This window comes from Squalius cephalus (genome assembly GCF_949319135.1).
Source record: "Squalius cephalus genome assembly, chromosome: 5".
Classification (NCBI taxonomy): Eukaryota; Metazoa; Chordata; class Actinopteri; order Cypriniformes; family Leuciscidae; genus Squalius; species Squalius cephalus.
Window position 1 is genome coordinate 18,746,245 of NC_137126.1, and position 23,312 is coordinate 18,769,556.

Sequence of the window (23,312 nt, forward strand, 5' to 3'; positions counted from 1 at the left end):
TCCAGGGGCTGCCTCTGTTGCAGGGCTCTTTTTCACAGCTTGATTCAACTGACACCATAAACAGAAGAGATTAATGTCACAAGTTAGCAGATTTACCCTTTCTGAGAAAACACACACATTTAACTGAGACTGATATAATAAAAATGAAAGAAATAGTTTTAAGAATCACAATCATTTCTAATTGTGCTAAGATTATAAAAAAGTTTTCTGTGATATTAAATTAGCACATTGGCCCCACAGGTATAGACTAAATTCTAAAACAGTCATTTCAAATATTAATTATTCACATTAGTAATTTTAAAACAAATAAATACTACATTGGGTAATAAAAACATTTTTTTTTTTACTGATTCTGAACATTTCAATGGTAATGTCTGTATAGTGTTGGTGATGATGTGCAATTGTATCACTGTATTGGTCAGCATTTACAACGCTACCAACAAGTAAATGTAATCACATTTTATGTGTAGATCTGCCACAGGTGTACCTGTTTTCTCTTGACTAGTTTGCAGTGCACCTCTGGAGTGACACATGGACCATCCTCAGCCTGTAGCTTCTGTGAGGATGTTTGTGATTGGCTGTCGTCTTTGGCGAGGGCCATCCTGCCAATTCTAGCAGAAGAAATGGTGCTCTTAAAACTAAAAGTTGATTCCTAGCATTAATCCTACATTCACACAAATGATCACAAAATCTGAGGGAACCCAGACATCTCTATAATCAAACTAAACCTCAGCAAGTTCAGTATGTATGCATGCCTACAAACCTTGACACCTTGGATGCTGCTATTTTGAACGCTTGAATCTTTTCCACCAGCAGGGTTTTTGACTGACTGTGCAGTAGCGCAAGACATAATATCAGTCAAGGAGCATCCTGGGAGCAGACTCAACAGCAAAGGCACCATCTAAATAATAATAAACTCAATTTAAAGATTTTCTTTTTAAATCTAAGGTTTTTTGCACACTTGCTATTTTTCAAGTTATTATTTTCAAACCCAGTTAGAAAACTTAACACAAAATATTTCATCAGTAACTGTATTTTTAGATCAAAATGGACAATTCTTGTTTTTTAATGAAATAATGCAGTATTTATAATAATTTATTTATCTGTGCTCATCATAATTAAAAAAAAAATCATGTGCTGTTTTATCTTTAATCAAAACAAATTCCCCTCCACAGCAATAGCAAACCACAATGATGCAATGATCCAATCAATTCCTGATGGACAAAATCAAGTATGTCCAACATTTCTTTCTTATTCGACAAGCTGTTTCTCTCAGATATCACAATAGACTATCGCAACTTTCATGCAACTCATCATTCCGTTTCATGGCAAATTAAAAAAATAGCCATTTATAATTCATTATAATTCAAGTGTTCACCTATTATATTTAATATTCTGTAGTAGAGGATAGCCTAATTAATTATTTTTAGGCTTTAATACAATGACAAATAAAGCCAAAATAATTAATTTTGGAAACAACATGTTTTATAATACACTGCTTTTTGATATAAACGAACATGGTATAAATAGGCCTGTATACATGAAAATTTGTACTGTAGCCACTTTTATATTTTAGAAAGGGAGTCCTTCAGGAAGGGCATTATAGGTCCTTGACATTGTCAAAATGTTCGAAAAACTTTTTTCCCATATTTGATTAATTCCAGCATTGCTGGTCACCAGCATAAAGTATGTTTTGCATGCATGGGATGCTGGTTACTGGTATGCTGGTTACCATTTGAATTTGCACAGCGAGTTGCTCTGGCATTGAGTAATGATGCTCATTAACTATGCCCTTGTAGCCGAGCTACACCAATCACATTGGTGTATCTGATATAGGCGGGCCAGAGGCGAGTTAAACAGATGACGACAACGCTGCGACGTTGAAGTCATTAGTAAACATTGCAAGATGGCTATGGATGAACACCAGTAATTTGAAATGGCTTTGGCCGCTACAATGAACGACTTAGACTTGGCTTTTTATCTAAAAGAGGAACAGAAGGTGGCGCTCGAATCGTTCCTTTGCAAGAAGGACGTTTTTGCTGTTTTGCCGACCGGATATGGCAAGAGTCTAATCTACCAGTTAGCTCCGCTGGTAGCTAAGCTAAGGATACGTCACCCCGTGTATTGTTGTGATTGGTCGTAGTGTTATCCAATTGCGTGCAGTGAGATTTTCAAATGCATGCTTGGTGCTGCCCCTCAAGCAAGGTGATTTTCATTACTCAATTCCAGACCCTTAATCTTTCAAATTTGGGTCTGGATTTCCAGGCTACGAGGCTTCTGGCTTCTGTTCCACCAGCTAAACCAAGCACTACACCAGCTGAATTGATGCTGGTTTATGCTGTATTCTTAAGCAGGGAACATCCACCTTAGTTTGGGAATGTGACTAAGAGATTAGAGACTTGCCTCTTCATTGGTGGGCTCTAAGATAAGAACACTGATGGCATCCTTCTTGGCCTCTTCCATTTTGGCCACTTTGTTATAAGCTTTGGCTCGATTCTCATAGTAATGAACTTCACCAGGGTTGTACCGTATTGCAACAGAAAACTTGTCTGCTGCTTCCTGGTACTTCCTGGAACAAATCACATTTCCAAAATGATCTCAGAAGGCATAAAATAAACAAATATGTTTTCAATTTCACATTTAACACCATGGGCCCTATTTTAATGATCTGAAACGCAAGTATCAAGCGCGAAACGCAAGTAACTTTGTGGGCGGGTCTTGGGCGCTGTTGCTATTGTACCGGCGGGATAAATGACTCTTGCGCCCGACGCAAATCTAAAATGGGTTGGTCTGAAGTAGCTTCATTATTCATAGGTGTGGTTTGGGCGTAACGCGAAATAAACCAATCAGAGCGACATCTCACATTCCCTTTAAGAGCAGGCGCGCTTGTTCCATGGCGGATTGCTATTATAACGGCGGATTTGCCAGGCGCACGCCAGGAGCGGTTCACAGCCGAGGAGACCGACGTTCTCGTCAGGGCTGTGAAACACAGATAAGTGACATTGTATGGGGATGGGAGAAACCCACCCAAATTAGCTTCGGTTAAACAGGCGTATAATAATTTGGGTAAATGTGTAAGCTAGATTTATGCCTATTTTTTCACATCTTCATGGACACAACAATGATTTCCCTCGTGTGTTAATATTTTTCCTTGTAATAATGTATGATTTGTAAAAATGAAAACTGCTGCTTCTGTGTAGATGAGAGAATCAAAGTGTATGCGCGTTGTGCACACGCTACATTGATTATGGCCAAGCATGCGCCCTTAAAATAGCATATGAATAACATGCACAGCGCGCCATTGACTTCAGACTAGGTTTTTCCTGGTCAGTGGCGGAATTGTTTTCTAAACCTGCAAAATAGCATCAGGGAACGTTTGCGCCGGAACACGCCTCCTCTTTGCGCTGAACCGTCCCCGGGAGCGCAAGTTCATTCCCTAGATTACCGGCGTGCGTCTGTGGAGGGAAAAGTCCGCTGTGCGCGGGTGCAAAATAGGAATGATACATGCGTCGGTGTACAAAGTCAATTGCACTGGGTGCAAGATAGGGCCCTATGTTTTAAACCTACTTGTCGTTATAGCTGTGCAGACCCATTGTGTTGTGAAAAACAGCAAGTCGTAGCCAGATAACCGTGTTGTCAGGGTCCATCTCCTCTGCTTGCTGATAGTCAGCCAGTGCAAAGCTCCACTCACAAAGCTTAAAAAAACAATCTGGGGGAAAAAGGAGACAGATTTTCTCTGGATAATACAAATTCTATTCTATTAATTTAAGCAAAGTGAAACAAGCAAGCCATTCAAGAATTTTCATTTCAATAACCTCCTCTCTGAATACTTTTCTGAGATTTTTCTATGCCACTCTCAGCCCAACACCCGTTACCCTCTTTAACCGTGGGTCCACACCTCCTCTGTTGATGAACAGCTCACTTGTGTTTCTCTGTTTCTCTATGGCCTTGTTCAGCAGCTTAATGGCTTCGCTTTGCAGACCCCGGGAGAAGCACTGAATTGCAAAATCATTGTATGTGAGCGCCAGTTGTGTCTGAGCGTCTTCCTCTAAATCCCCTGAGTCGTCTCGCATGTGTTCCTGAGGAGGTTCTCCTTCAACTCCATAGAATTCAGCAGCAAGAACTAAATCCTCAATGGCAGCAGTGAAGTTTCTCAGGCGTCGATAAAGAATCCCCCTTTGAGCAGGCAGAAAATATGTGCATTTTAAAACCATTTACATTATATGTCTACTTTACTATTTTATTTTATTTATTTTTTTATTTTATCAAAAGCATTTACAAAGCCTCTACTAACAAGATGGTTCTAATGCTTATCACAGCTGAAAAGACTGGTTAGATCTTAAAGACGAAATTTTAAGAAGCTATAGCTTAAATAGCTAAAATATTCATAATAAATTTGCGTCATTTGATTACTTTACAATTCTTGAATCGTAATAGCAAATGATCAGTGTCTCTAAAATTTTGACTGCATAGAAACGCAAAATAAATAAAAAATTATAATTGTAAAAGAAAATGTATTTAAAATATGAGTTTAGTACATATAGTTAATGACTGCAGAAGGTACTATAAGAAGGTACTATTTTTGTAAGATTTTTGTTTGCATAAGGAAAATACAGAGTATCTTCCGATTCGATCTGTTAAGTTTATCTATACTCTATATATTTCTCCCCCAAAAAAACTGAGTTTAGAGTGCATTTACAAACACAAATTTAAATAGAATAATCCCATTAAAGTCCATAACCACTGGTTTAAACGTCAGCTATTTGGCATAAATATAATTTGTATTTTATGCCGTTATCGCAAATAGCCAATTCTTTAGCAGGCTGTAAATATGCAGCTCTTCTAAGCCTTACCTAAAGAGGTAGTACTCTGCCTTACAGGGGTTATACTTCAGAGCGCTGTTTATTTTCCCCAGTGCATCTGAAAGCTCTCCCTTCAATGCCTTATCAACAGCTGCCTGATGGGCATTCTCCGCTGCTTCCTTTAGCCTCTTCAACAGTGCATGTGCAACCGGACAGCAGGGTTTCAGCCTGAGTGCTGACCTCAGGTCATGATAACATAAAGTCATCTGAGGAGACATACAGCCCTCTTACCTGTTTATTACAGTCACTTGAAATGTTTTTCTGTAGGCTGTGAATGATGGTCTGACCTGATTGAGCTGGTGGTGAAGGCGAGCTCTCAGAATGAGGAGGTCAGCTGACGGGCTGTCCGTCTCTAGCCAGTTACTGACCGACTGAAGACAGTCAGAGTAACGGCCCAGAGCAGTCAGACAAGCCAAGCTATGAATATATATACAAAAAGGCAAACATAACGGAAAATGATGATCCCATGGTATCCACGGTGGCCCAAAACAGCGTTCGGACACTTTTGAAGACTTGCGTCACACTTAAAAATGTCTGAATTGCATTGCATTAGATCCAAAATATCAAATCAAATGTCATCAGCAAAAAAAACTAAATGACTAACTGCACTTTTCTAGCCATTTTTCCAATGACGTTTAACCCTTTCGTACTGTTGAGGGTAATTTTGACACTGTCCTGACTTTTTCAGCTTTAGAAAATGACATGCTAAATAAAATTGTTAAATGTTACAGATGGAAATTAGTAATAGGTTGGTCAATTGTTTGGTGTCCAAATACCTTTTTTCATGAAACATCTATTTGAAGTCTCCTGAGCTATATTTTAAACTATATTTCTTTACAATAAACGCTACTTTGATATTCAGTTAGATAATGCAAAGACATTTACATATTTTTAAATGTGACTTCAATTTACAAATACATTTCGTTAAATCTTTTAATCAATAATATATCAGTAATGTTTAATTATGTTACCCTATAATTATGCATGTGCCTTATGCACATACACATGATGGACATTTCAAGAAGTACTCAATGTGAATAGCTGAAACTTATGTGATAGTAAAGTGAAGAAAGAGCTTGTATCGCCACCTGGTGGTATTTTGTGCTATTGCTTGCTAGCATGGGGTCATCAAGTTCAGATGCAAGCACACTTCTGCCCTGTCCAAATACCCACACTTGCGGTCTTTGCACTTGACCACTTGTCTACTTACATGACGTAGCCTATTTCCTATATTTGGCCCAAGTGTTCAAGTAGGCGTGAAGACTGCAAATGTGTATAGAACTTTTGATTACCCGATAGGACACACTTATAGTCTTGCAAAAATGCAAGTGTTTACAGAGCTTTTTTCTATTTTCAATACTTTGCATGTTAAAATAAACTTCTAAATGTCTGTTCAGTAGTCACTATGTAACTAACAGAAGACACAATTTTAAAATTGTTCTAATTAGTGATAAAAAGCAGTTGTAAATGATGTACAAAATACTCATACCCCACTCATCTTTGCACCAATAAAATGTGCAACACTTTGTTTTACTACCAAATTATATGTAATATGGGTAACACTTTACAATGAGGTTCATTAGTTAACATTAGTTAATGTATTAACTAATACGAACTAACAACGAGCAATACATTTGTTTCTGTATTTGTTAATCTTTGTTAATGTTAGTTAATAAAAATACAGCTGTTTAATTGTTTGTTCATGTTACTGTAGTTCACAGTGCATTAACTAATACAACCTTTGATTTTAATAAAGTATTAGTAAATGTTGAAATTAATATTAACTAAGATTAATAAATGCTGAAGAAGTATTGATCATTCTTAGTGTTATCTAAATTCGTTAACTAATGTTAACTAATTAACCTTATTGTAAAGTTAATTCATTTTTATTTAACTTACAGTGGAATGTTTTCCTCAACATCTCGTGATTTCGGGGCACGTGAGTACCCGAACATAATGCATGATGGTATACGCTTAGCCTCGAATACCGCTCCAAAGCGGTATTTGAGATAGTGTGGGTTTAGTGTGCATTAAGGGCACTGAGCTTTGGTATTTTTAAGACATGGGACAGTCAAATGTGGGTATTTGGACAGGGCATTCAAGTCTCTTTGAAGGGCACTTCAAAACTCTACACTGACCTTCTCATGTCATAAGGCCGGAAGCATGGTTTAAGTTCTGCAGCTTTCGTGAAAGAATCCAGAGCCTCCAGAAACTTCCCCAAATCAAAAAGACACTGGCCCTGCAAGGACAGTTAAAACATACACACATAAGTGGGCATTAACAATGTTTGTGGCAAAGGACTGTTGTGATGGTGGCTTTAAATTTCTGGACATTTTTTGCATGGAAAATGCATTTCAACTATGCATACAAATATTGATAACATTGAATAAATAAATGAATTCTTGTACCTGTAGGTAGTATATGAAGGCGAGTCGTTGAGGGTAGGCCTCAGTTTGTGGCTGGAGACTGCAGGCGTGTTTGTAATCTAGTGCTGCAGACTGGAAGTCACACAGCTGAAGATATGCTTCTGCTCGCTGGACATAAAACTCAGTCTGCAGATAGGAAGAATATAAAACGTGATTAATGTTCAGGGCCAAATAATTATGACGTACTGTATACAAGGCATACAACAGTCTGCCTGGCCTCTACCTGCTGTGACTGGAGCAGGATGGCCTTTGTGAAACAGGACACAGCCTTGTCAAACTGAGACTGTGACATGGCGCCAACACCTGCTTCATAACTAGAAATGTATTGCAAGCATATGTAAGTATGATTCTCAGTAAGATTATATGGTTTTGTTTATAAACATATGTTCACTTACTGTTTATCAGCCTTTTCTTTTATTATGAGCTCCCCAAATATATGTTTCTTTTTCATTTCAGGGGTCTGAAAAATAAAGTTTTTTATATATATATAATATTGCACAATATTACTGTTTTTACTATCAAATAAATGCAGCCTTGGTGAGCATAAGAGACATTACCCAGACAGCAATATAGTATCGGCCCAGATCCGGCCCGGGAAATCCATGTGTACCAGATGATGTGGGCAGGATCTGGGCGAACATTATATTGCTGTCTGGGTAAAAACCTTAATTATTCCAAACTTTTGACCCCCAATGTGAGAGTGAGTGAGTGAGTGAGTGTGTGTGTGTTCAGTTTAAGTTCATTTGCATACTACAGATTCCCTCGTGTTTTTCTTGGATGAATCAGACATGATCAGGTATGATTCTTCCTTCTGAAAAGTAAACACATAAACATGTTCAACTCATGCAGCGTAACTTACAATACTATTTAATCTCGCTATCTATGATTCTTTCTCTCAGACACAGCAAAAGAATGTTGCGCACACATTTAAAAATACAAACCTCAGCACAGTCAAGCAGGTGGATATATTGACAACACGTAAACGACTTAAAAGTTGTTTATAAAATCAATTAAAGAAAATAAAAATCCCCCAGAGACCTCACGTTTGTTTCCCACAACCAAAGAAAATCGACAGTGCCTCAAACTAAAATCACTTCTGAAAACATTAAGTAACTATGGGAACACTTGAATGGCAAAAGAAGAGAAACGGCCGCATACAATTTTTTTCTAAGTAATATCTTTAAAAATGCCAGTTAGTGCAAAGTGACATTTGCTATGTGCAAAAATATACAACAAAAGTACAAAAATTATGACGTATGGTCAACGTGTACTTTGTGTAGAAGGACCTTTTTTACAGTCTGTGGAAAGGACAAGGCAAGGCAAAAGAAAATGTAGGACTCTTATTTTGAAATCAATGGACGTATTTATTATTGTCACATGCATCAGCTGACAACAATGACACTGGTTTGCTGAATATGCAGTGAGTGAAACTGGGATGCCAAACGTCACTGGCTGGACTTGTTCGTGTTTTGTCAGTTGTTATGTACAACACAATTTGTCCGTGGCGATCATCTATGAACTGCTTGATTACTTGATTATCATTTAAGAGGAGGCACGATGAATCATGAGACCAGACCACTGTTGGTCAATGATGAGCAAACAGAACAGGACAGATCCGAGCAGGACTCCTACCTGGAGTAAGTGTCACGTTATTGTCTTTAGGGGTTTTCTTCTTACCAAAAAACAAAAGGTTCTGGAAAGATCTCATGTACAACAATGGTTGTCAAGGTGGTTCAAAGAACACCATGGTTTATATCCTCAAATAACTTCTACTGTTTTTTTGTGGTATGATTACAGATAATTGGCACTTAAAAGTGTTATTCACTCAGTAATCTGTTCAAAGTTAATGAGGAAATATTCAAATATTGTCATACCAGAAAGAGTCTGCAATGGCTTTTCATAAAGGGTTCCCAACTGGAACATGTTCAACAAGAATTATGAAACTTACCTACATTTTTATAGTTACTTATATAATTTTAACTTTTCGCTCAACAGTAAAGTTAAGAATGGGAAGTTGTACATGGCCACATTCGCAGCAGTTCTGGGACCCCTGAGTTTTGGGTTTGTGCTAGGCTATAGCTCTCCTGCCATACCTGAACTCTGCAGAATTCAAGACCCGAGACTGCAGCTCAGCAAAGATGAGGCTTCCTGGTTTGGGGTATGTGAATGCTTTTGGTCCGGTTTTACTTCTAAATGTGAATTTTTTTTTTTTTTTTTTTTTTTTTATCAACTACAATTTGGCCGTACAATAAAGGAAATGCTTGTCATTTTCAGTTCCCAGTATTTGCATTATTATTGTAGTGTCAGAGCTGGAGGGTTTAAAAGAGAACCAAAATCTAAATGTAGTTGTCAGTGCATTAACATTTGATTGTTAAAAATACTGACAAGGGTTCAGGTGTTTCAACATTAGCCTTCTGTATATTTTTCTGTCTTGTAGGCTGTGGTGACCATTGGTGCGGCTCTTGGGGGTCTTCTGGGAGGATGGATTGTGGAGAAGATTGGACGAAAATTGAGCCTTATGTTCTGTGCAATTCCATTCATCTTTGGGTTTACCATTATTATTGCTGCTCAGAACCACTGGATGTTATATGTGGGCAGAGTTCTCACTGGTCTGGCCAGTGGAGTGACTTCTCTTGTTGTACCTGTAAGAATTCCTTTTTTATTGCAATATTATGCAGAGTATAATAATAATAATCATAATAAAGCTATTGACTAAATTATTATTATTATAGACCGTAACAGAAGTAAAAATCCCATTCATTTTCTCCATGGGAGAATTTCTTTTTAGCGATAACTGACTTTGTTGAAGCCATCAGTCCACATTTATTTCAATTCTTTTTTTAAATAATCATTTAACTGTGTGTGTGTGTGTGTTTATACACTATAATATATAGTATTTTATCAAACTCATGGATATTTAGATCAATAGCTTTGATCAATCAACTTGACTTTTTTTTCTCTCTCTATTTCTCCAGCTTTACATCTCGGAAATGGCTCATGAGCGTGTTAGGGGAACTTTGGGATCCTGCGTGCAACTTATGGTTGTTATAGGCATTATGGGAGCCTATATAACAGGTATTGGCTCTCATTTTAATCTGGTGACTGCATTATGACACTTGAGTGCCTTTGATGGTAATAGGGCTGTTCTACTCCAGTTAGCTGTGTGAGATGATTGTTAATGTTTAATCAGAAGACACATTTGAACATATGTCAATGACATCAGCGAGATTTTGCACATATGTGACCCTGGATCACAAAACCAGTCACAAGTCGCATGGGTATATTTGTGGCAATAGCCAACAATACATTGTATGGGTCAAAATTATAAATTTTTCTTTTATGCCAAAAATGATTAGGGTATAAAGTAAAGATCATGTTCATGAAGATATTTTGTAAATTTCCTACCGTAAATATATAAAACATTTATTTTTGTGAGTGAATGCAGCACAAGCGCGAACATAAATGTAGAACTTTAAAGGCGATTTTCTCAATGTTCCGATTTTTTTGCACCCTCAGATTTCAGATTTTCAAATAGTTGTATCTCGACCAATATTGTCCTATCATAACAAACCATACATCAATGGAAAGCTCATTTATTCAGCTTTCAGATGATGTATAAATCTCAATTTCAACAAATTGATCCATGTGACTGGTTTTGTGGTCCAGGGTCACATATAATGTCTCTTTTCCAATGTAGCCCTGCACTCCAATACTTTATTTGTTCTTTGAAATCAGCTCAGATGTATGTGAATGCCATCCTAATTTTTGCTCTCGAGAATCCTTGTGGAATAACTCTAGTGACTTTCAGTATTGCATTAGTGGGATAGGTCAGGAGTTAGCACAGGAATGTCCCTCTTCGAAATGCACAGAGCCTGCATTGTACATGGCTCTGTCTGAGGCTGAGCTGTGTTTACATGAATAGTATGAGAACTTGACCCATACTGTGTGATCAGTTGTAGTTGAGTAAATGATGAATTGTAATTTTTGGGTGAAGTACTCTTTAAGTAATGCAAAATTAATTTTATCAGGTTTGTTCTTGGACTGGCGATGGTTAGCAATCACATCCTCTATCCCTCCCACACTAATGTTGGTGTTTATGTGCTTCATGCCGGAGACGCCACGGTTCCTGCTCTCCCAAGGGAAAAGAAGAGAGGCAGAGGAGGCCCTGCGCTTCCTCAGGGGTCCTGATGCCCCTGTAGAGTGGGAGTGTGCTAGGATAGAAGAGGCCTACAAAAATGAAGTTAGACATAACAAATCTCTCATTTCACATCTCAAACTTTGTTTGGTCTCGATTTAAATGTTGAGCTGCTTTTCAAAATTAAAAATCAACATGAACTGGCATTTTACTTTTATAGTGTGAATTATTTTTAATGAACTGTAAACTCAATGACAAAAAATGTTGGGTAACTTAAAGGGCCTGTTTACACCTGGTCATTTCATGCATTTTAACTGATCGGATAGCTATCTGATTTGTTAAAACGGTTCCATTTACACTTGGCCACAAATGTCTCCGCAAAACGAATATAAATCCAATCTTCAACTGCAAATTTAACTGCAACAGTGGTATCAGCACTGGTAAGATCATTTAGTCTCATTACTTTTAATGAAGATGAATGTGTGTTAAGTGTCTCTCACACGTTTATTTTTTGACATTTTGGGTGGAATAAAATTTACATATGTGGTTTCAACAACCAACTTTGTCCAGTTTCATCTGGAATGCATCTCAGACCATCTGCTGAAGTGGTTTGAGTGATTGGATTTATGACACCTGGTCTTTTCACGATCAGATTGCTGGACCAAGTGTAAACAGGCCCAAAGGGTTAGTTCACAAATTCTGTCATAATATACTCAACCTCCTGTTTTAATTTAAATTAAGACATGAGGATGTCCAAATTTAATTTAGGCTTTAATTGATTACAGGAGCAAAGCCTCAGTCTGGCGGATCTGAAGGACCCAGGCGTCTATAAGCCTTTAGGCGTAGGCATTATGATGATGCTGTTCCAGCAATTTACTGGCATTAATGCCATCATGTTTTATGCAGAGACGATCTTCGAGCAGGCCCATTTCAAAGTGAGTGTTTGATGAAACTCATTAATGAAGAGCCTTCATGCTACTGTAAACGCACACTGTAATGTTCTTTATTGTCTGCCACAGAGCAGCGATGTGGCCACTGTTATTGTAGCGGCCACACAGGTGTTCTTCACTGCAGTTGCTGCTGTTATCATGGACAAGGCTGGGCGCAAAGTTCTTCTCATCTTGTCTGGTAGAAGCATCTTTTGTGGAATAATACATTTGCACCACTGTTTTTGAAACGAGAAAATTAATTATCTTCTATTTTGGTTCCCCCACAAGGTGTCACCATGTGTGTTAGTGAAGCAGTGTTTGGAGTGTATTTCAAGCTGACTGTGATGAAGCACAATAACTCCTCACTGACGAGTTTACTAACAGACGCCCAGGGTCCTCTGGCGGAGCAGACCCCGACAGACCTGACCTGGCTGGCTGTGGGAAGCATGGGCCTTTTCATTACAGGTTAGTAGACATGTATTTCACTGAAACTTACCATAGAGCAAGAATTATTCAGCAGCTGCATTAAGATTTGCTAAAACACTGCAAGATGAAATGTTCAGATTATTCTAGCCTAAAACTACATACATAGAGAGGAAGTCAACTGCAGTTTGTTGGTTTGTATGTGTGCTAGGGGTGTAACAATTCACTTGTTTTCTCAAAGCATCGATAACAATTATGGATTTTTGATTCATGAATCATTTGTTTCTGTCAAGAAATTAATTAAAATGCAAAAAAAAAGTCAAATTAACCGTAATATAGACTTATAGACACCAGATAAAGGGTACTTCAAATACCTGGACAATGCACCTACTTTAACCGAAAACACTTCATGGACTTCATGTTGGACATTTCATGAACTCAACTGTCACAGCTTTTCTTAAGTAGCCAATGTGGAGTGACCATCAGACTCTGTTACTGGATGACAAAATAACCTTATATAATTCATACACTAGATCAGGGGTTCTCAAATCTGGCCCTTGAGAGCCCCTTTCCTGCCACTTTTAGCTCAAACCTTGATTAAACTCACTGCCTATAACTTTCTAGTAATCCTGATGACCTTGTTTGGGTGTGTTTGATTAGGGTTGGAGCAAAAGTATATGGTATAGGTCAGTTTTTCCTAACCCTGGTACTGGAGTAAAAAACAGGGAGCATCAATGCTACATAATGTTACATTTCTGAAGCGCATAAAACATAAAATGCACGAGCCAGCTCAGTAAATATAATGACACGGGATAGAAGATTTGAAAAGACAAACTTGTTTTTATTACTATTATATGTCAGCATAAACGCACATCACTAGACAGGTAGTGAACACATAGTCGGCTGAAATGTTTTATGAGGACGTGTTTAAACAGCATAAAAAAATAATATCAAAAAGATATAGGTTCTGCCTGTTGTTCATTAATACCAGCGGTGACCTTCTACAACATGTAATGTTGCCGTAAATTGAGTAATCACTGTCTAAATGAGTAGTGAGCCAGGGTCCTTACCAGTGCCCGGATTTGTGTACAAGATATACTGATTCACAAGCTCGGGAGCTGATTGAGATGCACCCCAGGACCAGGGTTTGGAACCACTGGTATAGTGCATCATTGGGACATAACTAGAGTGTTCGTGCCCTCACAGATACATGCTGCACTCTTTATCACCTTTCTTTGGATCATGGTCACTCTCCATTCTGTCCATTGACACTTTTTCTATCACATGAGCAGATGATAGCTCTATAGTCTCGAGTCAAACTAGCTCAAACTATTGATAAAGCTGCCAACTCATTTCATGGCCACTTCTACTTCAATCAAACATTTTTATTGCGTGAAAAACTCACGTTTTATAAGATAAAACTGCCATTTTACTGGTATATTTACTTATTTTGATGAGCAAAAGTCACTTGATATTAGGACATTGAAACAATACCTTGAGGAAACCTTCCCCTGGTTTCACATACAAGGTGAATATAATATGGTCATGCAGAAAAAGGCATTAATATGTGCTTTATAAGTACTAATAAACAGCCCAAATCCTAATAATATGCTTGCTAATAAGCAACTAGTTAATAGTGAGAACTGGACCCTAAACTAAAGTGTTACCCATTTAATTTACTTTCAAGTTGCTTGGTGCAATTAACAATCTTAAGTAGTTTTTCTAAGACATAATTACTTAATCTTATGAATGCACTTAAAAAACTGAATCAAATTCATGCAGTGATATCTAGTTTTCTTGCTACTACATGCCTCAAAGAAAAAATATTTCTCAAAAAAATTATGTAGCTATACTTGCGTTTTTTGTCCAATTCATATTTTTGGTGAAATAAGATGATGCATAAGATAAGTGAACTGACTGCAGTTAGTCTGACTATCATAAACACATGTGTTTAACAGGTTTTGCTCTTGGTTGGGGTCCTACTCCTTGGCTGGTGATGTCTGAGATCTTTCCCACACGAGTGAGGGGAATGGGCAGTGCTCTGTGTGTGCTTACCAACTGGACCTGTGCCTTCATTGTCACCAAAACCTTCCAGAACCTCATGGTGAGCTGATGGTTATGTATTTTCCCCTGAAACGTTCTAGGTTTAATGAACAGTTCTAATACATGATCTCTTTCAGGATGCCATAACTAGTGCAGGGACATTCTGGATGTTCTCAGGACTGTGTGCCCTCAATGTCATATTCACTGCCATCTTTGTCCCTGAGACCAAAGGCAAATCTTTGGAGGAGATTCAAGCCCGTTTTAAAGGGACTCATCGGCGCTAGACATATTTTCTCCTCAGTGCCAACTCCAAAATATTGAAGAAACAAACTAGTTGCGTTGGCATGTTAGAAGCTCATTGTTTTCAAATAATGTAACTGTTTACAGATCAAAAATTTGTTGTCTTAATGTGATTTGTCATTGAATTAGTGTGATAAGTGGCTGATGTGATATGTTTCAGACAATGTTCAAACATTTTTAACATTACTTATTTTTATACTGTTACTGTTGGCACACCCTTAAACATCATGATTTTACATTGTGTCTAATGTTGAACTTATTTGCAGGTCACATGACGAATTAGCCTCAATAGAATTTTGCATGAACACACACTGATTCAATTGACACAGTTTATATAAGCTTTATTTCCATTAGTTTTCATTGCAATTCCTCTGCATCAAAATAGTAGCTTGGGTTACATTTTGAAATTATTATGTGCATGGCACACATTCTAATTTAAAATGTTACCCAAGTTACTATCTGATCTGATTTGATCGATCTCAAAAATATTTCTGAAATGTTGAGTTTAACTTGAAACTCATTTTTATATTCTGTAGATATATTTTTCTATAGATATATTATAAAAGTAAGAATTAAATAATAAAGAAATAAGTATTTCATTACCTGGTTGCACTGGTGATTACATACATTCTGACATCGCTTGGTTTTTTTTTTTTTTTTTTTTTTTTTTTTTTTGGTGTATAGCAAAGAAATTGAACCAAAGAAATTAAACTAATAATAATTAATTCAATGTACATGGTTACTGAACAACTCTGTTGTTTGCTTCATGCATGAGGTGAGCAAAATTAAACAGAACTCTCAAAAGTGAAGTTGTATTGCTTTAGATTGTGGTACTGAGTGTGCACAGTATGACTCGCTGTTCTGTAATAATGACAAGGATGAAAAATTAAAATGCCCAATGATATGATGTGCCAAGAATTTTTTTTAAGTGAAAAATGAAATGTGTAAATTGTATTTTTAATATGCTGATAAATGCAGATAAAATGAACAACCTCAGCATTCTAAACATTTGTCAATTGCCTTTTTTTTCCCCTAATGAATTACTTTTATTAAAATTAATGCCGTCTGGTACTAGATAGTGGTTTTAAGGTAATGTGAATTATGTAATCAGATTACCTTTTCAAGGCCTTTTTTTATTGCTGAAGTATTGTTGTTGAACTTTCTTCTCCTGCGTCCTATTCTTCTGCAATTTTTTTTCCTGTGCCGTCTACTTTACAGGCGTGAATTTGCATTTCCTTCAGCCTGAGGCTTATTCATTTCACTTATGGCCTTTAGATTTCAAGTGTGGTTATCTGCAGGTCGGTGCTTGGGGGTGTTCCAAAAGCTCTTTACAAGTGGTCGAGAAAGCTCAAGATGTCCTTGCTGTAGCCTGTATCGACGTACTAAGACATACTAGATTTAATCCAATGCATAGTGGTCACCTGTTAGGGTGTGGATAGGGTTATGGGTTAGTTTCTGTTGTAGCATTGTGTAACTTCTGGAACATCCCTACCTTTCAGCATGGCCATTACGACCTGCAGTTATCCCTGTCTTTTAGATTTGCCAAAACATTTTTTTAAACATTCGAGCAAGCCCAGCCCAGGGGCCTCATTTATAAACGTTGCGTACGCACAAAAGAAGGCGTACGCTGCTCTCTACGCAATAATTGGTATTTATTAAAAGCAAACTTGACGGGAAAATGTGCGGTCCTTCACGCAAACTCTGACCCAGGCGTACGCACAAAAACGGGTGAAATGAGAAATGGCGACACCGTCGGCAGATGGAAGAAACACATGAAAGTGAGTGAAACTGTAGACCGTTGTGTAAAAGAAATGGCCATACTGCCTCTCATAAATAATATGAAGACTTCACAAAGCAAGTCTTACAATTAACAGCCTACACGAACACCCGTTTGATCGATCTGCATTGTAAAACAAACAAAATCAAATGAAGATTAGGCTACAACAGAAATGCAAATTAACACATTTTCACAAAAGTGAAATATGTTCTGCAATCATATTGGCATGTTATGCAATTCATCCTCATAACACATCTGTAGCTTGTCAGATGCAATCAAATGGATGGTAATAAAATGCCATGATGCCATCACAATGCGTAATGACGTGAGTGAAGTTACGTTTCTTGGTTTTCGCCATGATTTCGCAATCAATGAATATTAACTTGTGGGAGTTTCACGGACTATTTATGGGCAACTATGGGCGTGACATGAAGCCGCAAAAGCTGCGCTACATTTAGAATTGATTGTGATTTATTAAGGGAAAACTGCGTAGGATGTGCGTGCGCACGGTTTTATAAATCCGAATATTTCTGTGCTACGCACGTCCTATGTTTCATCCGTACGCCACTTCTGACGCAAATCCTACGCAAAGTTTTATAAATGAGGCCCCTGGGGTCTCATTTATAAAACTGTGCGTAGGAACCTTACTAAAAGTGTACGTGCGCCCGAAAGCCAAAAATGGCGTACGCAAAAAAATATTAAGACTTATAAAACCGTTCGTACGCCAGAACCTGCGCAGAAGTCACTTTATAAATCCCAGTCAGCGTAAGATTGTGCGCACATGCGTCTCCACCCCGAAATAACCATATATGGAGCTTACAACGCCTAGTTTTACTATGCAGATCCTCATCTGCATATCATTTGCATATGATTATTCATCCACGTGATAACGTTTAACGGTACAAGACACATTAGGCTACATTAATAAAAATTAAGTAGTTGCCTATCCTTGCCTTGTTTTTGAATACATAAATCAAATAGTGTAAAATACATTTCAGAGAAAGTTGTTCTCAATCTTTTCCACTGGCCGAATTGTATTTTTAACTGATTTATATTTTTAATGGAAACAGTAGGCCTTGGGCATTATTTGCACAAAACTATTTTCTCAGACAATCTGGTATTATTATGATAAGCAATTATCTATGTGGTTAAAACATTAAAGCACGCCACAGGAAAAATGTTCAAAAACATCGCATCCACAACAAAAATTTCTATAGAAATTGAATTGAATATAAAAAATGTTGTAACTTCTCATGTAATGATTTCATGTTTAAGTGTTTAACTCCATTAATTTGAATGGCATATTTAATCTAAATGTTTATATAATAAGTAAAACATAGTTTAAATAATTATTTTAAACTGTTATTTGCGTCAGTTTCACTAAACGGCCAACGCGCTCGCTGGCGCGGACATTTAAGAAGGGATGGATATTTGCTTCAAGTGACAGGCTTGGTGAGTGAAATTATATTTGTATTATCTTTGTGTATATGTTTAATTTTCTTTAGATTTTCTGTCTAAAAGTGACCAAAAATACATTTAACTCAAGCTCACCATCGTTGTCGCCAAACTGCTCTGTCTCCAAAACGTTCGTACGCATGGGTCAGAGTTTGCGTGCAGGTGCGCAAATTTTCCCGTCAAGTTTGTTTTTATAAATCACAACTTATGCGTCGGAAGTGGCATACGCCTCTTTCAGGGCCTGTTTTGTGCGTACGCAACGGTTATAAATGAGGCCCCAGGTGAGCAAAAGTATTCATTTCCAAATAAAGTAACACAATTAGTTACTTTTTTCAGGGAGTGATTCAATATTGTAACACATTCCTTTAAAACTAACTTTCCCTAACACTGGTTAATTTAAATAACGAGTTGCTATATTTCATTTTCAATTATCCTTATGGAAATAGATGCATCTTGTTTGAAGATGCTAAATAATGGCATATGGCATATGTCATGAGAGATGTAATGGTCAAATTAAGAAGAAAATGTGTGTCTGATGTGCTACTGTAAGGATATTACGGGCCTCAGATAACTGGACTGTGATGAATATGCATAACAAGAAGAGTGTATAAGTGTATCTAACCAATCAACTTTGAAGAGCAATGAGATGTGAAGCACCAATTTCTGTGTCTCATTCTTCTCATGTGGGCCCGCAAGAAAAGGATCTGAAGCAGTACTCGGGCCCTTAAGAGAGCAGCCAGAAAAATGGAGTGCAACTGGAAGAAAACAAAACTAGAGGTATTTCGCATTTCATGAAAAGATATCTCGACTGCATACAGAGAGGCTTTAAAAGCTGCTAGATTTGCTTATTTTTCAAGCCAATTAGAAGTAAATAAACAAAACCAACATAAAAAAAATATTTTGTGTCATTACAGTGGCTAAACTAACGGAAAAATAAAGCTTCAAGCCCAGACGTTTCCAAGCAGCACAGCAGTAATGACTTTATGAACTTCTTCACTTATAAGATTGATAATATCAGGGAGAAAATTATAACTATGCAACTGTCTACTACAGTATCGCATCAGGGAGTGCATTGTAGTCTCCCTAAGGAAATATTTGATTCATTCATTGCTATAGGAGAGGAAGAATTTTCTAAACTCGTTAAATCATCTAAATCGACAACATGTATGTTAGACCCTTTACTGACTAAGCTACTAAAAGAGATGGTCATATCCAGAGGTCATAGATCCTCTTCCTAATATCATTAATTCATCTTTGTCATTAGGATACGTACCAAAAACTTTTAAGCTGGCTATGATTAAACAGCTTGTTAAAAAATGCAACTTGATCCTACAGAATTAGTCAATTACAGGCCGATCTCGAATCTACCTTTTCTGTCAAAGATACAAGAAAAGGCAGTATCCTCACAACTATGTTCCTTTTTAGAAAGAAATGATATCTGTGAGGATTTCCAGTCAGGATTTAGACCATATCATAGTACTGAGACTGCTCTCATTAGAGTCACAAATGATTTGCTCTTATCATCTGATCGTGGTTGTATCTCTCTATTAGTGTTACTGGATCTCAGTGTGATGCATTTGATACCATCGACCACAACATTCTTTTAAATAGACTAGAAAACTATGTTGGCATTAGTGGAATTGCACTAGCATGGTTTAAATAATATTTATCTGACCGTTATCAGTTTGTAGCAGTAAATGAAGAGATGTCTTATCGATCAAAAGTTCACTATGGTGTACCACAAGGCTCAGTACTATGACCGTTGCTGTTCACTCTGTACATGCTACCCTTGGGACAGTGGCGTGCACAGACCTCCTCCGGGGCAGGGGCGGAAGGACCAAAAAGGACACTTTTTTTTAAAAACATTTATTTTTAAAATAAATCACCTGTATTTAAAGCAGTATCTGTCTGTCTGTTGTGTTTTATCTATTTTAATGACTTCCTCACAATTATTTGGAATATCTCACTCGATGGAGAGCAGCAGTAGGTCAGAGAGCCTCTCTCGGAAATGATGATCATATAACTAATTATTATTTACATTACCAAACAAAACAGAGAATCAAGTCGGTAATTATGAGGAATTCATGTTTAGTTATGTTGATGTTATAAATTGTAGGCCTATGTATTCAATAAAGTGTTAGCTATCATGAAATCAGTAACACTTTACAATAAGGTTTAGTTAAATTTGTTAACATGAACTAATAATGAACTACACTTCTACACAATTTATTAATCTTAGTTAATATTAATTTCAGCATTTACTAAAACATTATTAAAATCAAAAGTTGTATTTGTTAACATTAGTTAATGCACTGACTGTGACGTAACATGAACAAACAATTCAAAGTTGTATTATTATTAACTAAGATTAACAAATAGGCCTACAGTAGCCTAACAAATGTTTAGTTTAGTTTCAGACACAGTTGAGCTAACAAACAACAGCACAGTCTGAAACAGGTGTAGGCTGAAGCTCTTGCTTATAATGCCTACCTTTTTAAAACATCTCATATTTTAATAAAAAATAAAAATAATTATTGTCTTACATCATTATGTTGACAAACAAATATAAACAGAATACAAAAACATTAGTATTTCCTATGCAATACCATTGCACAATCCAAATACAACAAAAGCAGCTTGTTCATTTATCATTCTTTAAATGGTTTCATATAGTTTCAGTGCATTATTTTTTAAATAGTTTCTTTAACTTATTAAGTGCCCCACATATTTTTAGTTCCTCATGACAGCTATTCCATAGATTTACACCTTTAACTGAAATGCAATGGTATTTTGCATTGGTCCTATGTTCTTTTTGAACTGTACAAGTTCCCCTTAAGTCATGTTGGCATTCTCTTTCTGTGAACAACCCTTGGATACTTTCTGGCAATTGATGATTTTTTACTTTGTACATGATCTGTAATGTTTTTAGTTGTTTTGCATGATTAGTTAATGTTAGTTAATATGAATAATAAACAAATGAACCTTATTGTAAAGTGTACTATGAAATCAAAGATATAAATTCCTTACAATTTAGAGCTGGACATGGACTTTTCCTTGGACATGAAATTTCCTTTCACTAGATGCATTTCCCCAAGCTAATTACACTTGCTATGGCCTGGACAAAAACGAATGACATTGTCAGACTCAGAATGCGGCTGAAATTGAGTTATACTTTTATAATTTGTTAAGCATAGCCTAACTCACATGCTGCCGCAACTTTTACAGTAGCATGGTAGGATAAATGTAACTTTTCCGTATTAGCTTAATATTACCTGCTGCCCGTGCAGTTTGAAGACTAGCGGCGAACTGCTGCGTACATAGCGCTGAAAAAAAGAACTCCGCCTAGGCGCCTACTGCCACTTCACCTCCGCCAAATGCTTCCGCCAAAAAAATAATATTTCATATTTGTTTGTATTATTATTGTTCGTGGCAATGGTGTATAAGTGTATTGTTATTTATTATAATATTTATTTTAATAATTATTATTATTTACATTTATCAGAGAGGGGCACAATACATTTTGAGACAAAAGGGGCAGGGGCTTGAGCCCCTTAAAATATTGCTGATCACTTACAAAGCACTAAATGGTTTAGCTACCCAGTACTTGAGCGAGCTCTTAACACATCCTTCATGCCTATTGTGATCTCAAAATTCCGGCCAGTTGATAATACCTAGAATATCAAAATCGACTGCTGGCGGTAGATCCTTTTCCTATTTAGCACCAAAAACTTTGGAACAATCTTCCTAACATTGTCCGGGAAGCAGACACACTCTGTCAGTTCAAATCTAGACTAAAAACACATCTCTTTGTCCTAGCATAGACATAACACATTATGGACTTCTATAATTCAATGTTAGGCTGCATAGATTAGGTCAGCCGGAACCGGGAACACTTCCCATAAATCCTGATGTATTTGTTACATCATAAGAAGTATGGCGTCTACATTAATATTAGTCTCTCTGTTTATCCAAGGTTTACCGCAGTCCATCGGATCCAGGCCGTATCCAGATCTGATGAAGGACCTGCGCCTGGACACGATGACAACGCAGTCCTGAAGTGTCAACCAGTCCCTCCCCTGTGAAGGCCTCCTTCCCTTCCCTTTACCTCAGTACAGATAAAACTTTGTCGTGATAATTCCGGTTCGCGTGGCTACGCAGACGCAACCAAAAATTTCTGTATTATAAATTTTTAAGGCCAGACAAGTAGTTTATTGAGGGTTAATTTGTAAAGAAGGACTACACGCCTGCGCACATATTCAAACGCGCACACCTTTGGACTGATCACATGATGCGCATATGGATTTCATAAGGATTTTCCTGTTAGAACGGTGTTGTGTTAGCGGCCTCTAGGTTAATAACTAATGATCTTCGCAACGGAAGTGAATCAATCAATCAAAACTAGCTTTAGCTGGACAATAACTTTATCCTAGAGCTGTTGTAAAGCCTAAACAATCTGTTACGGTGATTGCTATTATCTCTGTAAAGCTGCTTTGAAACAATCCATATTGTTAAAAGCGCTATATAAATGAAGGTGACTTGACTTGACTTGACTTGAGTTTGTGGGGAAAGATTAACTATTGAATTCATTTTTCTTACTGCTACATAACATGGTGCAATGATTCATAGAACTACAACTTGAAAAAGACTTGTAAATGCCATAAACATAAATAAAAAAAAGTAAATAAGAAACAATATTTGTCCCCTCAAACAGATATGTAAAGAACTAGTAATAGCACAAAAGTAGCTCTAATTAACAAGACAACCCATAATAACTTTATACTAGACAGAATAATTCATTAAATTAAAAGTTAGATAGGGCCTATTAGTTTTTATGGACCACCCCTTACTACAACCAGACCTCCCTGACCTCCCTCCCAGTTTTTTTTTAATGCAGTTCCAGTTATTTGTGGTTCCTTTTTGACATTTCATGTATTGTGATGTTGTTCATTAATGATCCATCAC

General features: G+C 37.1%; 2 protein-coding genes across 5 annotated transcripts; one reads left to right on the forward strand and one right to left on the reverse strand.

Moving 5' to 3' along the window:
- On the reverse strand, window positions 1–8,367 carry LOC307159482 (tetratricopeptide repeat protein 16-like). Of its 3 annotated transcripts, none has more exons than XM_079872889.1 (14): window positions 8,230–8,367; window positions 8,040–8,099; window positions 7,684–7,748; window positions 7,512–7,602; window positions 7,271–7,414; window positions 7,001–7,101; window positions 5,150–5,279; window positions 4,854–5,068; window positions 3,923–4,176; window positions 3,568–3,709; window positions 2,404–2,569; window positions 764–901; window positions 488–611; window positions 1–48 (listed from the first exon to the last, which is right to left on the reverse strand). In XM_079872889.1, the coding sequence occupies exons 2-13, from the start codon at window positions 8,076–8,078 to the stop codon at window positions 543–545; spliced, it is 1,554 nt and encodes a 517-aa protein (XP_079729015.1). In that variant the 5' UTR covers window positions 8,079–8,099; window positions 8,230–8,367; the 3' UTR covers window positions 1–48; window positions 488–542. The 3 variants fall into 3 exon arrangements, with proteins under 3 accessions (XP_079729015.1, XP_079729014.1, XP_079729016.1); XM_079872888.1 differs by having other exon boundaries at window positions 3,899–4,176; XM_079872890.1 differs by lacking the exons at window positions 7,512–7,602; window positions 7,684–7,748 and having other exon boundaries at window positions 3,899–4,176.
- Window positions 8,368–8,628: 261 nt separating this feature from the next.
- slc2a8 (solute carrier family 2 member 8) lies at window positions 8,629–19,081 on the forward strand. Of its 2 annotated transcripts, none has more exons than XM_079871162.1 (10): window positions 8,629–8,925; window positions 9,284–9,446; window positions 9,726–9,932; window positions 10,264–10,363; window positions 11,317–11,528; window positions 12,209–12,358; window positions 12,443–12,551; window positions 12,641–12,817; window positions 14,734–14,879; window positions 19,047–19,081. In XM_079871162.1, exons 1-10 carry the CDS (start codon window positions 8,846–8,848, stop codon window positions 19,056–19,058), a joined length of 1,356 nt encoding a protein of 451 aa, XP_079727288.1. In that variant the 5' UTR covers window positions 8,629–8,845; the 3' UTR covers window positions 19,059–19,081. The 2 variants fall into 2 exon arrangements, with proteins under 2 accessions (XP_079727288.1, XP_079727287.1); XM_079871161.1 differs by lacking the exon at window positions 19,047–19,081 and adding an exon at window positions 14,956–15,758 and having other exon boundaries at window positions 8,630–8,925.
- The last annotated feature ends 4,231 nt before the right edge of the window (window positions 19,082–23,312 follow it).